Consider the following 17,294-nt stretch of genomic DNA (forward strand, 5'->3'; position numbering starts at 1 on the left):
CGAGCGCTGACGCATGAACATGGCCACTGCAACTACGATCGATTAGAATACTGGCTAAAGTTTACGTGAATACCAATAAGTGTATACCATAGCATCAATAGTGACTCCAGACCATAGAAATCATGGTTGCATGATATATACTGGTGAAGCAGAAGAATTGAAAAATGCTTCATGATTGTATATTTATCTCAGGTGGTGAATGCGAAAAATACCTCCTAAATCCTGATAAGGAATCAAACCCTCCTGCAAAAGCAAATAGCCTGACGACATCCAGTCACGTGCTACATTTTCTTCTGGTCCCTTATCCGAAAGGGGTGAGTTTATCAATAAATAGCACAACGATGGTGAAAGTTTAACACTTACATTTAAATATCAAGCCATGGTCTTTATCTATATACCCATTTGTCCCCAAAATTTTTTTCTGTTTGATAGGAACTTTGAGAAAATAATAGTCCAATATACCGGTGGCTCCTTGTTCCTCCTTATTAAAGTCATCTCCTTGATATTACCAAGGTAATCTGTCTTAACCATGAGATACAAACTCAGAATGCTATCAATTTAATAGGTGCATTTGAGGAGTAAAATTCTTTTAACAAAAGGTTTTATGCATTTTCAGATATAAGGAGAGTCCATTAGAATCATTGAAATTGAATCGCTTGTTACACGGTGTCCTGTGATGTACTAAGGACCTTTTTCCTCAGATTGAATGAGAGGAAGTTACGGCTCCAAGACCACAGGAGTCCGTTTTTTAGTAAGTCTATAGAAAACCACGTGTAGAAATATGTTTCATCCCTTCACTCTTGCTTGAGTATTAGCCCATGCACTATCTAATATCCACCACAACCCCCAACTTAGCTCATGAGATCTAGTTGCCACGATGCTGTGTGCCACATGGTACCTGATTGTTTTTTTATAATGTGCACTTAGATGAAATATGTTAACTTAGACTACATTTAATTTGTGAGTAAAATGTCCCTTTGTTAATAAAAGAATATGGTTGTGTAAATATTAGATAATTTGCCATCAAAAATAGAGAACAAGGGGTGGTGTATGAAGGAAATATCTATGATACGAAAGAAAATGTTGTGTTAATTCGTTGTCTCTTTATTGCATAGAACCCTGTCCTGATGAAGGTGTCAACTTAGGAAACCGAAACGCTGCGTCGACAACTTGGTTTTTAATCTATTGCTGTTTTTAAATTGTGTAATGTATATACTATAGAGATGTACATCAGTTGTGCATGATGCTGACACTCTTTTTTAATTTTACCACTGTGGCACAGTTATTTGATATTTGATATTGTACAAATCTTGTGTAATAAATCTGTGAGATATTTTATTTTAAGTGTATTTGTATTTTTGTGAGAACTGTTATTAGTGGCTTTATTTGTGTAGATCTCTTGAGCTATGGTGGCATGATATAACAAGGTCTATCTCCTTTCTCTTAAATTAAATAAGAGGGACTACCCTGCTTTTCTGTTGCGCCTTAGCTCCTCGTCCCTGGATTGGTTTCTTGAGGAGACCTCCCTTTCTGTTTTTTTATTGGACTTATAAATTGTGCATGCTACTATTTGCATTGCAGAAATTGCCCCCTTCAGATTCTGGTGCGTGTCTATGGTTGATGCTTTTCGAATGAAGGGTGTTGCACTTTGGAGTGTAGTTCAGTTCCTGGGCATAATCTGACTGCATAGAATTGTAAATTTTGCTATGTACTCTAGGGGTAAGGAAAAAATGGATAGGTAAATGCCATGAAACATTAGGTGATAATCTACTTTTACGATTAATGGTAGTAGGTAAGAAAATTCTGCATCTTTTGAGGCTGGCTGGGATTTTCCGTTGCCTGTGTTGCAATGAAATTGCCCTGATCAAAGGTGATCTGGTCATACGGATGGGCTCTGATTATCTTTTGTTTACATGTGCTAATGTTTTGAGGTGGGATCTGGACCTGTCTGGTGGATTTTATGTTGGTGAGGACAAGTTTGGCTTTCTGAACTAGTGGAGTTAAAAGGTTATTGGATTTAATCTTGTGAACTTTGAGTGTTAACCCATTTCTACGCAGATGTTTATTAGGTTTTCCTCACAACTTTGGCTCTAAATCTACAAGAGAGGGAGATGTACATCTACAAGAGAGGGAGATGTACATTCAGCTCTGTAACTGCATTTATGTATTGTCCTCCTGTAGTCTGGGGTACTAAGGTCAAGTAACATGTTATCTGCATCATTGTGTGTTAAGTGACATTTAGGCTACTTAATTAGGGTAAATGATTATCCAAGTGAGGCACTATCCGTTTACAGTTGTGAGTTGTTTCTGGAATGAAGTGTCTTTATGCCCTTTTACATGGATAGACTCCACTGGTTTGAGGGACTTTGTTTTTGGTTAATCTTATGAAGAAGGGCCTAGGATGTAAGATGGAAATTTGCACCAACTGTTCACCTCTCAAGCAACTAACACCTTTAACAGGTACAAATCTATATAGACAGTATGCGCTAGGACAGGAGTTATGAGCTGTGGAGTGAGGGGAGTTTGTTGGGAGGGGGATAGCTTGAGGGCAGTGAAGTTTTACCTGAAACTTTGCTTCTGAGTGAGCTTGTTAAGATCCATAACTGAAGCTTGCCCCTGTCTGAAGGCGTGAATTTTCAGTAAATATACATAAACTAGCACCATAAAATGTTAAAGCTGGATTTATGATGTCCCTGCTATACCAAAAACGTGTTGCATGTTAGAGGAGGTTGGGTTTGAAGCCAAAGAGAATATTAAAAATGGTCCTATCTAGGCTGCATAATCGGGGCTGCCGCTCTTGAAAGTGGAATGGTAGGTGGATGATGTTTTGTCTAGATGGAATAAGGAGAAAAGCATGCAGAGGCCTGATGGGAGGTACATGGAATATTTCTGCATACCACCCTTCTTTGGAGAATTGTGTAGAAACCGATTTGAAACCTGTAGTGCCCAGCTCTCAATTGAAATCTACTTTCCAAAGAAAGTTTGAAGGCAGACCAGCAACATTCAGGTATCAATCTGGACAATAATAAATAAATATTGGGAGAAGTCTCTTAATAGAGCTGGAGATGCATGTGTCTCCTTGAACACATCCTAGCAACATCTACGCAAGTAGAGCGATCTTCTTCCTAAATATGGAAAACTTGTTTTCAAACCAATGAATAACTATTTATATACTTAAAGTGAATAAACCATTTTAAGATGGTAAAACCGGTCTTCTCCCTAAAGTAGTGTTGATGTACGTTTCCTTAAACCTTTCATTTGCATGACCCCAAGTTCTATGTTGTTATAAGGCTCCTATGTTAACTTCCAATGCTACTAAATCAGTTCTTTTTGTTCAATCTGGCCCTTTCAAGACGCTCCATCAGACTTTTGGTAATATGAACGGCAGACTGTTCCAGAAGTTAGATAAACCATGGTGTAAGTTGTTTAGAATACTCTACTCCATATTTTTTTTAATCCATTAACCCCTTGTATGCTGGTGACGAACCCCAGCTGTCACGCTCCGCGGTGCTAGTGTGCTGATGACGGCTGGGGTTCGTCACGGCCCCTCCCTGTTCGTTTGTTTACCGCACAGCGGCGGAAACGGGCCAGCAGCGAAGGGGTTAAATAATGCAATGTATCTGTAATCCTAGACCAAGCTTGCCTTTACTGTATTGCGTTTCTGGTTCATTAATATCCCTATTTTTTAAAGCCTAAGTTGGTCTGTCAAATCTTCATAGCGCTGAGTAGCTAATGCACTAAATCTCATAGCACGATTAATATTTTAAAAACATTTAAAAAAAATAGATGATGTAAATAATATTTTTTTGAAATACTCTAGTAGGGTCATGATGGCATTTTCTCATTTTGAACACGCTTGCTTAATTTGAGTTGCCAAAAAGTGGAAACAATGTTGTGCTATAGAGATTTCAGCATTTTATAATTGAAACGTGTGCGCAAAATACATGCTCTTCACATATGGGCTCATTTTTTAATAGCTGCACAACTACATGTCATTTCAACATCCCCACTAGATACTAAACTATGCTCCTCTAAACGAGTAGTCTTTAACATTTATTTTCTTTTTGCAGTGTTCCTGAATGAAATTATGAAGAAATATGGTAGTTTAATACCACTCAGTGAAAAGGATGTTCTAGCAAGGTTAAAGGAAGTCTTCAATGAAGATTTTTCTAACAGGTTTGTGACAGATTTTTAACAAAAAAGATTCTGACATACTTACCTTAAGAGGAGTACACAGATTTGAGTGTTTTATGATTTGTATTATTTTGTATTTCAGGAAAGCCTTTATTACTAAGGAGATTATGAAATTCCGTGCAAAGCATACAAAAGTCTCAATGTGCAATTTCCGGGTCTTTTATAACAAGCATATGCTCGATATGGATGATCTTGCAACCCTTGATGGTCAAAATTGGCTAAATGATCAGGTACACAGAAGAGATGTTACAGCAAGATGAATTTGTTTGTGTGTTATTTGGAATTTTGCAGTCATGGCTTTTTTTAACCTAGCATCCATTCTCCGGTTGGAGTTAGGGTAAAATATTTTTGCTTTTTGGTAGGTAAACCTTCTTGAATGGTTTTTATTGTTTTATTTGTGAACTATTATAAGACTATTCATCTGTGGCCACCCTTGCACTTTAAAAGCATTGTCTTTCACATATTTTTGTCAGCTTGGAAGGCCCGGTTTCCTAGGCATGCATATTAAATTGTGACTTTAACCATACTTGTGTATCTTAAATTCTAATTCTGCCTAGCCATTATTGAGTCATTGCGTCATTGTTCTTATTGTGAAGCGCTCTGACACCTTCGGGTAAAGTCTGCACTATATTAAAAATGTCGTGATCCCCGGAGAGAGCGATTTAATAGCTCAAGTGGTCCAGACCGGTCATAAAACTGTTAATTTTTTTTCCAAAACTTTTTGATTTTTTTCTCTCAATATACAAAGAAAATGCCATCCCTCCTCCTCCCTTTCACATGAAGACTATAACAACTCTGCAGTTAGACTAGATTTGAAAATGGCAGCGCAATGGTATTGCAGAAGGTAATATAGGCAAAATTATCATTCACAAGAAAGGGTAAGCTAACAACTTGACAAGTGGGGGTTTCCACCCTTAAACAAGATGCAGGGTCCTCAGGGACTTGGGGCAGCCATTTAGCGGTCTTAAGCCTGACAGTTCACCAAAGGACTCCATTGCACTCAAATTTATAGTCTGTATCTGCGAGGTTTCGTATCCCAATCCCCATGGCTATCATTGTCCACAGATTTCTCACCCATTCCTGTAAAGAGGGCACAGTCTGGGTCCTCCATCGTAGCGCCAGAAGCTGTTTAGCAAAACATGCTAGTTATTATTCTCCAGTCCACTTTTATCATATTCACCTGTTTGAGGTCCAGAATTACAGTTGTGGGATCGGTTAGCAGGGGGTAGCTGATTACCCTTATGATGTGGCTGAGGGCATATTTCCAAAAAGTTGTGATCTTGCTGCATGACCACCACACATGTAGATCACTCTCCTGACCACGTTGCCACCATCACAGCCCTTCTGATTACTTGCAGTTAACCCAGTTTTGGGGTGAATGCTTGGTCTGGCTTTCTGGCTAGGAACCAGAATGAAAAAGTAAAAAATTCAGCTTTGTGCCCAGAAGACCTCCTCTTCCGCAGCAATATCTGATTGATAAAGTAACAGCTTTATCCTAGTTCTTCCCATGCCTATACCTACACTTAATTGTAACCTGTCACTGCTGTGGATTTGTACCCTAGCACCTCTACCCTACTGTAATACCTAGAAGCTTCTAATATCCCAGTACCTCACACCCCACCTATATCCTATTACCTCTAACCATGTATATTACTTTCGGTCTCTTTCAACTTGTTTTTTTGTGTTCTTTTTTTTGTCTCCCTTTTTTCCCTGTATGAATCAAATTTTGTAACTGTTTTTGAAGAAAATATGATGGGTTTTCTCCAAAATGTATTTTCTACAGCAGTGGAGCATCTTGATGTGTGTGCATAATGCCAATGTGGTAGGTGGACGGGAGGCCAGTAGTGATGGATGATGTTCCCCCACTGGTAGATTTTGCCCAGAAAAGAGTTCTGCTGGGCCTGATTTGAAGATTCGCTTGAAGGTCTTTGGTAGGCAACTGGTTATGTTTAAAGGCGTGGTGGTATTTCTTAAGGGTAGTTCAGACTATTTTAGGTAACAGTACGTGAATCTGAAAGCTGGCGGAGGGCGATTGAATGGTTTCTGAACACCGACAGTGTGTACCTGGAGGCAATATGACGGTCTCCAGAGGCTTTGTCGGGATGTTTAAGGACCAGCTTGCACATTAACAGGAAAATCTCTAGGAGAACGCTATTCTCTGGTAAGTGGTAATTTTATCCTAAAGGCAGAAAGGCAAGATGGCGGCTGTGTGACTGCTGCGAGAGTCACTCCCTGACCGCTTTGCACTTAAAACCTCATGAAACCTTGCCGGAGCCTTTTTTGAAGAATTCTACGTTTAAAACTGTGTGCAAAAGCTGACCCGGAGCCTGGATGAGTTTGCAGTAGTATTTCAAAGTGTTACTGCGACCAGCAGCAGAGGTTTTTGCCAACTGGGTACAGCGATTTAAAAAAACGGGTGTACCTGTCTGCTGTGAGGGCTTTGTCTGCCGGGAATCTTTTGTGGAGAACTCGCTTGCGCAGGATGGCCCCACTGAAAATTGTGGCAAAGGGGGTATCAACCGGCATCAAGGCTCTCCCTGCTCTTAAGAAACAGACTGTTCCAAAGGGGGACGCTACTTGCACGCCTAGCCAGGAGAGGGCGGAGAGTATCGGCAGCACTCCCAGTGGCAAGCAGTGTCTCGATGAGGTAGTAGTGAGACCAAAGGTACAGACTGTGGCCGGGATGTTCTCCGGGAAAGGGGCAAGCGGCAGACAGACTAAAAACTTGCTTAAGGTAATTAAACCCTCAGTGAGGGAAGCAGATCTAGATACAGCAAAGGATTTACCTATGACACTGCCTGAGAATACAATACCCGAAGCCTCTAGTGCACCTAATGCTCACAATACCCAGTCGGGGGATGCTCATAATACCAGGCTCAATGAAGGTGGGGAGCAGACGGGGACAGCACTTAGTGATATAGCTCAGAGGGACAATACTGATCTGGCTGCATTGGCAGAGCCCAACGATAATAGTACCAACCTAACCATTACAGCCATGGTTAAAGATAAAATCCCAGGTACACCCGACGGGGAAAACTTTTTCTCTTTAAGTGATGAATCTGATAACATTAATGGTAACGATCCTGATAACACCATGCTTGAAGCTTCTGGTAATGATAGTGACAGCACCCCCCCCTCCCCCCCCCCCCCTCCCCCCCAAACCAACAGATACTCTGAGGAGGGTAGTTAATCGCACCAAGAGAAAGAGCTTTAATGAGAAGTTGCCACTCCGATACCAACCAGCATGAGCATCTTCAATGGGACTATTCCGCCACCTTGCTTGAGGCAGGAAACAGACACAAAATCTACTGGCTACATGACAGATCTTGCCCCCTCTATGGGATTAATCTATGCCAACTTCAATCAATGCACGCATGGTGGGTCTAGAGGCCGGTCTAGAGAGTTCTGAGCAGAAAACCTCTGCAAATGATGAGAAAAGGAGGCGCAAACACGTATTACTGAGATTTTGGTTCCGGATATTGGCTTCGTTAACGAACCAGGAGCTATACTTTTGGTATTTAAAAAGTTTTATCAAAAACTAGATACTGAAGATATAGAAAATAACTGTGGGATACAAGACGAGATTGATAGATATCTCAAAGAGAGTAAACTCGAACAACTTACCCCCAGGACAAAAAATGTTTCAGAAGCTCCAATTAGACTGGAGGAAATACAGATAGCTATAGAATCTCTCCCCCTGGAAAAGCGGTTGAGACTGTTTTTTTTACCAGGTGAATTCTATAAGACATTTCGGACTCAATCCCCCTAATGTTCGAGATTTTTAATATAGTTCAAGGTGGTGAAGTACCTCCAGATGCCTGGAAGACTGCAAAGATGGTAGTATTCCTAAAAAAGGGCAAACTGGCAACTGGCCCTGGGTCATACAGACCTATTACTTTGATCAATAGTGACACGAAAATCTACTCACATTTTTTTGCAAGGAGATTGGCATCGGTTATTAAAAAACTGGTTTCTCCTTATCAACATGGCTTTGTCCCGGGTCTGGAAACTATTGATCATATCCGTAGGATAATTGCCCTTTTGGACTACACAAAGGTTACAGGAGACGCTATGGCGTTAATTTTGCTGGATGCAGAAAATGCATTCAATAGAGTCTCCTGGCCTTTTTTATGGGCTGCAATTTCCAAAAATGGTTTAGTAGAAGGATTCATAAAAGCTATTCAAAGTATGTATAAAGATCCAACTGCTGGGATGGCTATGATGGGGGCTTTGTCAGGGTCTATCACAATATCACGGGGCACGAGACAAGGGTGCCTGTGCTCCCCTTTTCTATTTGCTATCTATATTGACCCTTTATTCAGGAAAATCCAGGAAGACCAAAGAATTTGACTGGTATGCGCTAAAGTGGGGGGTGTAAAAATTCTAGCGTATGTGGATGACTTAGCCGTCATTACACCTGCTCCCTACACTGCCCTGGCTGAACTAAATAGCCTAACCATTCAATTTGGTGAACTCTCCGGTTATCACCTCAACGAACATAAACCCAAATTGTAATAAATAATAAAATTACCCTAGATGACCATCTAATAGTTCTAAGTGCCAGATATTTGGGTATAGAGATTAGCTCGAAACTTGAAGATATTGTTTTTTTTTTTTTTTTTTTTTTTTCTTTTTTATTTATTTATTTTTTTTTTTGTCCTCATTTGCCTTACCCACTGCTTAGGAAATGCCAACCACCTTGCGTGTCCCCGACCAAGAGAGGGAACCAAAAAGATGAAACCCATCTCTGGAACTGGACTCCGAGATATTTTACTGGTGGCAGAGAAGTCCCAAGGAGAAGGGAAATGTAAATTCTTAAGCTGACTCCATCTAGGTATGTCTCAACCTGCAGGACCAAAACACCGTATCGGGCCAGACCCGGTCCAAGGAGTAGTGTTGGCATAATCATAGGACCCGGGGAAAAAAAAAAAAAAAAAAAAAACCCCGGAACACTATCTCCACTGTGTCAACAGATCCCAAAAAGCCAGATTACGGTTATTACAAGCTCTAGCCATGTCCACCTTTGATGTTTCGTATAGTGACGTGAGCCAATCCGAATATATTGGAGCAGATTTTTCCACCCACCTTATGCAGATCTGTCTCCTAGCCAACAGAATAGCATAAAACAGAAAAGATCTTGCTTCGCCAGAAATACTGTCCTCGATTCCAAAGATGATTAGTGGCAATGAAATTACTAATGAAGTGTTCATAATGCAATTTAAGGTAGACAGCACTTCCTCCCAGAACTGACCGATGTTAGGACATTCCAAGAACATGTGAATATCTGAAGCTCCTGGTAAATTACATTTGTTACACTTCTTTTCTGGGAGAAATTTGGAAAGTCTCTGCGGTGTCATATAAGCCCGGTGCGCTGTGAACAAATGGTTACGCCTCAGCCATGATGGTTTCACCGGTCAATTCCAAACTTTCAAATTCAATATTGGGCATCAGCTCTGAAACAAATGGCTGAGCTATTGAAAGGAGAAACGTTCGGATAAGGTGAAATATCCATTTATTGCCTAATCTGTGGGGTGGAAGCCAAAGAATTACTTCTGCGTAATATAGACTATGCCTACTTCAGGAGGGTTAAGTTCATGGTGTTGTTGGATGCGTTCAGAGTCTGGACTACTATCCGGAAAAAGTTATCGATCGGTCGGATTTATAGATACACTCCCCTCGACAATAATAAGCTACTCCCGGAAAAATTTCAGGATGAATATTTTAAAAACTGGAATAAGAAAGGGGTTTTATTTATAGCAGACCTACTATCTGATACCAAAATATCCACATTTGATGTAATAAAGGAAGAGTTTGGGAACCGAAATTACTATTTTTTTTAATACTTGCAGATAAGGGATTTTCTATCTAAAAAGCTGCTCTCTCATAATAGAAGTACCTTGCTGGATCTGATTTTGGGGGGCCGATCTACATTGTCTACGCTATATAAGCTTATAAATAAAGGGATGGATGATGATATGTCCAAACATTTAGATAGGTGGAAAGAGATGCTACAAACAGGGCGGGAAAAGTGTGAGGACCCTTCAGTTTAGTCAGACAGCCTGCATTTCAGCAAGCTTACAAGTACAATGCTTTAAGACATGGTGTAGTCTTTATATTGCTCTGACTCGAATCTATAGATGGGGGGGACCTCAGGGATACATTGCTCTTGATGTGGGTTTCTCGCAGCAAATAGTAGCCATATGTTTGCCACCTGCCCCAAACTTGCCCAACTAATGATCGAAACTGGACAACGTTTTGACTCTATATTGGTTATTCCGTTATACTTACCCCCAGACCGTTTTATTAGGGATTTGCAATCAGCAAATGGAAGAATCCGATCAGAAATTGGTGTATATAACAATGGCAGTATTTCGGCTATGTCTGGCCGGTGTATGGCTAGATCAGAATCCTGCTTCTGTACAGGTCTGGTTTGGTAAATTACTCTCCATTTATAAATGGGAGACCTCGGTGTTTAGAAGAAGGGTATTGGGGCTAGGGGGTTAAAGATCTGGGAAGCCTTAACGAGATGGATTAACATCCTGGAGGATTAATAACTATTTTACCCCGTGGCATGCTAGAATAACATAGGGCCAAAGTATATGTATTTTGATGTGCAAAATTGTCTATTTTTTTCTCTCTATTGTTTTGTTTTGTCGGAATCCACTGGGGTAGAAGGGATTCATTTATAAACTTGGACTTCAGTTTTCCTGGGTATTGTATAACATGTAATATTTTGTTTGTCCTGAGGTTCTAATAAATTATTTTTTGTAAAGTGGTAATTTTATCCAACTGCCCTAATTTGGGTAAAAACTCCCAACCCCTTGTAAATTAGCTACTTCCTTCTCCCATGTTGTTTTTAATGTATAGTTGTGTAGGGCTTGCACATGCTGGTTTTCATTTCATCTTGTTTGTGGCTGCCAGGCATCTGAGCCAGCAGACCAGAAGCTAAGATTTTATATATATTTGTCTAATTTAACTTTTTATTTTCTGATGGATTAAACCAACCAACCATAACAACAAGGCATCGATGTTAAAAACCTTAGCCTGAGTTTGTATAATGTTTTTGATGTAATTTGAACCTGAATTCTAATTCCCCCTTTCCCCTCTGTTTTCAACATAACTTCGCTGTCTCTCCTGCCTCCCTCTGTGAGCCTATCAGTCGTACTCTGCAGCAAGCCAATTGAGTTTTTCGCTCGTGTAAAAGTGGTAAGACTATTGTTATCCCAGACACCGTTGTAATGGACTTTGATCTTAAATTTTGTACATCAGAAGACCAACTGGTTTTGCAGACCTTCAAGCATATGCAAATATCATTTAGCTGCGGACAGATACGTCAAGGAAACCATAGCCATTTTCCGAGGTCTGTTTGTGTTGTGATGAAGCATGCAAATTACCTCACTGGTTAGGTAATCAAGAGAGTTAAAATAGATCTTTCGGATAGGCGGCTGTGGTGAGGTGGTTTAGATACCAGAACCTCTTGTTTAACAGAACATTTTCGCTTTCCAGTACTATTGCCTTGTCATGGTTTTTGTTCCGAGTGCCAGTCTTTCCTCTGAACCGCTAATTTCTTTGATGTCATTCCGATACAGTGACATAAATCCCCTGTCCCCTCCCTCCCCCCGAATGAATCAAGTTAGAAGGTGACCTCTCAGTTAACAACTTGGGAGAGGCTATGACTCCACCTAGGTCTAATAGTCACTCCGCGAATAGTTTAAACTAGTGGTTCTTTTGGACAGCCCACTTATTACTGGAACCTGGAGACCCCCACTGAATCATTGGGAGGCGCGGAACCAGGCTAAGTATTTTCAATGATTTGAACCCCAAAACAGTACACAAAACAATACAGAAATAAGCATTCATCCAACAAATGCATAAATGATTAAATGTTTTATTTAATTCACAAGCAAATTTAAAAAAAGCAATGTCTGAATTTTAATGGAAAGGTGGAGCATTTCTAATTCCAATTGAGGCTCTTCGTTGTCCATAGTATATTCTGTTTGAAGCATTTGCACGGCTCTCACACAGCAATCTGAGGATACTTAATTTTTTTGCCTCCTATTTCAAATTCCTTTACATTTACCTTACAAAAAAAATTATTTTTAAAAATCATTATTTATGTACAAGTTATTAATCTGTTAATGTTCTAAGCAGTCGAGGACCCCCAGCGTTCCCTAGAACACAATCCAAGAACCACTGCTTTATGCAGTTCATTTCACAACTGACTCCCACTTAAACACAAATACATTTTTAGATTCCTTACGAATGGGATTCTCCCACAATACCTTTTAGAGACTACATGATACTTTTGAATCTATGGAAGCCTGCTGATCAGTGATCCTATTTCAGACCTGTATTGAAATAAAGTTGTTTCGCTTGAGGGGTGTCCTTCATTCTCTATGCATAAAGGCCAGAGTAATTTCATGCTGGACAGCCAAATGTCCCAACATAAGGAGTCTCCATAGTGTGGTGACTCTTACTCACTGATGAGGAGGTCCACTTGCATTTCTTCAAGTTGATTTCGAAAGGCATTCAACTCGGTTGTTTGGAGCTACCTGTTGGTATTCTTGCAAAGACTGGCTTCAGAGTACATTTCTTTTTGTATGAATCAGCTTTGTATTTGGCTCTCTAACACCAGGCCTTACACCCTAGAGATTGAATCAATGGCTTAATGCCCAATGAGATCATAGGGTCAAATGGGTTGCTAGATTGGAGGACTGGATTTTCATTAATGCAAACAACCTTCTAGTTTTCCATAGTCACCTCATGCTCTCAGGACCCTCTCACAATGAGGCCATTAGATTTATTTGTACTACACTCCATATTTATTGTAAATTGGTTCAAATAGGTAGTTTACCCAGTACAGCTGTCAGAGGCAAATATACACTGGGCTCTAGAATTAGTACTGGGAAAACCGGGCTTGAGTTCTCTCTGGTTCTTCTTAGCCGAAATTCTCCCCATGCATGGAGGGGCAAAATGGTCCTGTGGTAAACTGTCTTAAATGCAGATCTGTACTATGTTCCATTATCCAGCTTAAGATGCACAATCCTTCTTAAAACTCTTTGGCTCCATAAATTTCTGTATGCGCTACAAATGTATCCTGTGTGCTCAGCACCTTTTTCGCCGAAATAGTGGCAGTTCTTTGAAGTTTCTTATGGGGAGATAGTCCTCCTAAGGTTTATGTGATTAAATGTTATAAACCGGCCTAGATGTCTAGCTGCATAAAATGAATATTCAAATGTACTGCAGTGACTCGCATCTCTTTGATAATATGGCTTGACTCTCAATCGGACCTGACATACAAGAGGGAAGACCCTTGGGCGAAATGTTGCCATTACTAAACATGCATGGGGGAAGCTCCTTTGCATACGCCACCAACTGCAATCTGAACTTCTAGTTTGATGGGACGCTCACAATACTAATTACTCAGACCTTAAACTGACTGGGTCTGGACACATTTTGCACAAATGGCTACTGGCACATTTCCAGATGGGATAATGACGGCACCTCGAGGGGCAAGGATATAAAATCCAGATGCGGGTCCTCACAAAACTACAACAGGTTTTTGGTCTCCGCAGATCCCAATTAGCTGCATTTCAAGCATGCTATTTCACCATACTTGCAAGGAATAAATATTTCTACAATTAACCCAAACACCACACATCAAACTTACCATGCATGCATAACGACGACTACAGATGTTACGCATTCTCATTCACCACTGTGGCATTTACTATTACAAGCAAACCACAACCACCACCTATATTGCTTTGCATTATTTCACATATACATGCATATATATTTATATATGTGGATATATATGTAAATACAAAACATAATCCATACTACTCCTGAACACTGCACACCCTAAGCTATTTCTACTAACCCCTCAACACTATTCTTCCCTAAACAAATATAACCTTTTACTACTCCTCCGCATTATCCATCCCTGGACTTTAAAATGTCTTGCTACCTTTAATGCTACCCATGCCTGAACCGTTAAATCTCCTTATAACAACTAAACACAGTCCAGCCTTAAACCTAAAAAAAAGCCCTCTCCGTATATAAGCTACCAATCACAGATTCTTACAAACTACCTGCTACTCCTACACAACTGCAAACCTTAGATCCTTAAATGCGCTATAATTGTGAACTTTGTAACATGCGTTGTTGAATTTTGACGCGTCAATCTGCCACACAAAGCGGGTCCAATGGACTCCACCTATCAAGCTCTCTCGCTCTATTCCACTGCCTCGTCACTCCTGCAGCATCTGGAGGCGCATTTAATCAACGTCACTCCCGCAGCGTGGTACCTCTCAATCTGCCACACCGGGGCTGCGAGCCACATGAAGCGGGTCCACAGGACTCCGCCTACTAGGCTCCCTCGCTCCATTCCACCTCATCACTCCTGCAGCACCCGGAGGCGCGTTTTATCAACGGCGGACTCCTGCAGAGCTGGGCCACCCCCCGTGGCCACCCCCTTTCAAGCTCTAAATGGCATCCTGAACCCAGCGAGAACACTGGGTGAGTGTTGACTTATTTATCCCCTGAAAAGTCCACAGGCTAGTTTAGCAGTTGATATCGCTTAAAAGTCAACTCTGAGTCGCCATAATGGGAATGCGCACTGTGCTACCACCTGCACGCCCGATTACTGATAGCATTAACCGCATGCTCGAAATGGTGGTTAACATTGTTTCGGGTGAAATCTAACTTCTGGAGCACCGTTTGTCACTAAGCACTGAGGGGCTAGCAGATATCGCCGAATTCAGAGGCAATATAAATAATAATGTATTTGTATAGCGCACATATCACCCCCAGGAGGGTCTCAAAGCGCTTGTATGCATACCGCTGTGGAACCCATCCTGTCTTTTCCCCGTGAAATGCCCACTCCTGGGCATCCCCAAGGTGAAGCCAGGCATCCCAGCGCTGTTGGGACCGTTGTGGATGCCCAGAGTTGCACAGTGGGACTCCTGATTAGAGTAGGCACCAAGGCGAGAATTATCGAGTCCGCGGACACTGAGCCCAAGGTCCTGCCGCGTCGGGAATTGAACCCTGGTCCCGGGCCTGACCTCTGCTTCAGGGTCTGCCGCATCTAACCAGTGAGCCAAACTTCTCCACCTGGTACATCAACTAATCTTGCACAAAATGTGCCCCATCACATCCCTATGGAACTGGCACTTATAAATCTCCAATTGCAAGCGGGAGCACAAGTGGGCCCGAGATAGTTGAGTTACAGCCAGATATAGACATTGCTACACCTGCGGGAATCCCTGCTGCCAAACGAAAGAGGAAGAGCAGGAAGCCCATTTGTACTAAAAGGAAACAGCCCACTCGTACTTGTCTTCTCGAACCTGTTTGTCTGCTTTGATACAGGCATCTTCCAGTATTGGCATTTCTCAACAGACCTAATGATTCAGACCACAACCCATTGCCTTGCAAATTGAGTAGTAAGGCGTCCGCCACTCCCAGCAGAAGTCTCCCAATAGCAAATCCGGATATCCTGAGCTTGCCACTTGCTACCTGCCCTTATGTGCTGGTGTTAGCAGGTGTAACGACCCTAAAGAGGGATCGAGGGGGCGAGTCATGGGACCAATTTTGAAATAAATGCTTGGAATGGCTATCGAGGAATACAAGGTTCCACCCACTAGACATTAATAACATTATCATGGTTCGCAGAGTTGAGTGGGTTGGTGCGTCTACAAAGAACATCGAAGGGGACTGTATTGTGACCAGTTTTCGGAGACCATCCATGGTAAGACACCTATTAAGAGTGTGCAAGTTCACAACAACTAATAGCACCAATATATGTCTACTACCACTTGGCTATTTTTATTAAGCAAATTACAGTCCCTGCACTAATGAGGTCCCCCTACCCACCACGCTTAACAGGTTATTTGGCTTGTCTGGGTTGGACACCCAGGATTGATTACCGTCATTCCTGGAACGCTCTGACCCCGATGCTGGACCGCCATCTCCTCGCCCAGCAATTGAGCCCACTAGCCCACACATACCAATAGAGGTCCCCACCAGTCCAGATCTCTGTATTCTAAGCTGGAATGTTGCGGGGCTGCATTCCAAGCTGCACCAACCTGACTGGTTAAAACACATAAGATAGCAGGATGTCCCCTTGTTTCAAGAAACTTGGACAACCCAAGATCTATTTATTGATTGGTTTGAATGCCACAACATCTTAGCAACAACCCTTAAGAATGGTTGACCCTTTGGGGAACTATCTATTTTTTTTTCTTAATTTTTACAATAATGATTTTCTTTCCATACCAAATAGGAATTTCATAAATGTATTCTATTTTATTACGTCTATCCTAAAATCAAGACTGTTTTAAGACAACTGAAATCTGCCTAGGATACAATTTTAATGCTAAATTACTCCAACTTTGGCCAAGTTTTCAGCCATGTAGCAGAGGACAAAACTGTCATGTGGTAAGGAATTAGCGGAGCATTTGATTAATCACAACCTAATTAATGTCATGGAGATCGCTGCCAACCCAAAAGAGAACGTCCTCCTGGAGCCAACATTGAGAGTGAGGGGATGTGCATCCACAATTGATTACGTTTTCATCTCTCCTGTCTTAGAGGTTTGTCTGTTGAACGCAGAAATTATTGCCACAACTTTTGGGGACCATAACCCAATCCAAATAGAGGTAAAATTATTCCCTGGCCCAATACAGAATGTGGTGGCAGGAATTGATCACCTTCTATGGATAATCTAAGATTGGTATGGCGGGGCGTTCATAACAATGACTCATTCTGCTCAATGGTCAGGGACAACTTGAGCCTCATTAACTCTTGTCTGCTGGCTCAGAACCCATACCCTGAGATAATACATGCTTTTTATAAACTTTGTGGAGCAATTAAATCCTTGCTGTCAAAACCCACCACCATAGTTCAATGCGAACCTAGATGGTTTAATCATTAATGTTCAGAGGCCAATAGGCAGTTACGTGAGGTCCTGACCCTTAACCCAAGGTGTAATTCCCTGGTTAAGTTGTCACAGCAGAAGTATAAGTCGGCTACCGCTAAAAGGTAGGAAGAACTAATAAATGAGCACTGGGACGCACTTGTTAACCCCTTCGACGCTCATG

At 41.4% G+C, this 17,294-nt stretch overlaps 1 protein-coding gene across 3 annotated transcripts in view; it reads left to right on the forward strand.

The window, feature by feature from the left end:
* Window positions 1-17,294, forward strand: part of SENP5 (SUMO specific peptidase 5) — a 273,248-nt gene that overhangs the window by 102,900 nt on the left and 153,054 nt on the right. For all 3 annotated transcript variants that reach the window (XM_086944242.1, XM_086944241.1, XM_086944240.1), the window contains exons 3-4: window positions 4,071-4,176; window positions 4,277-4,424. In XM_086944242.1, coding sequence (XP_086800368.1) covers window positions 4,071-4,176; window positions 4,277-4,424 — 254 coding nt within the window. The remainder of the gene's footprint in view (window positions 1-4,070; window positions 4,177-4,276; window positions 4,425-17,294) is intronic.

The sequence above is a fragment of the Lissotriton vulgaris genome, chromosome 11 (genome assembly GCF_964263255.1).
Source record: "Lissotriton vulgaris chromosome 11, aLisVul1.2, whole genome shotgun sequence".
NCBI classification, from domain to species: domain Eukaryota; kingdom Metazoa; phylum Chordata; class Amphibia; order Caudata; family Salamandridae; genus Lissotriton; species Lissotriton vulgaris.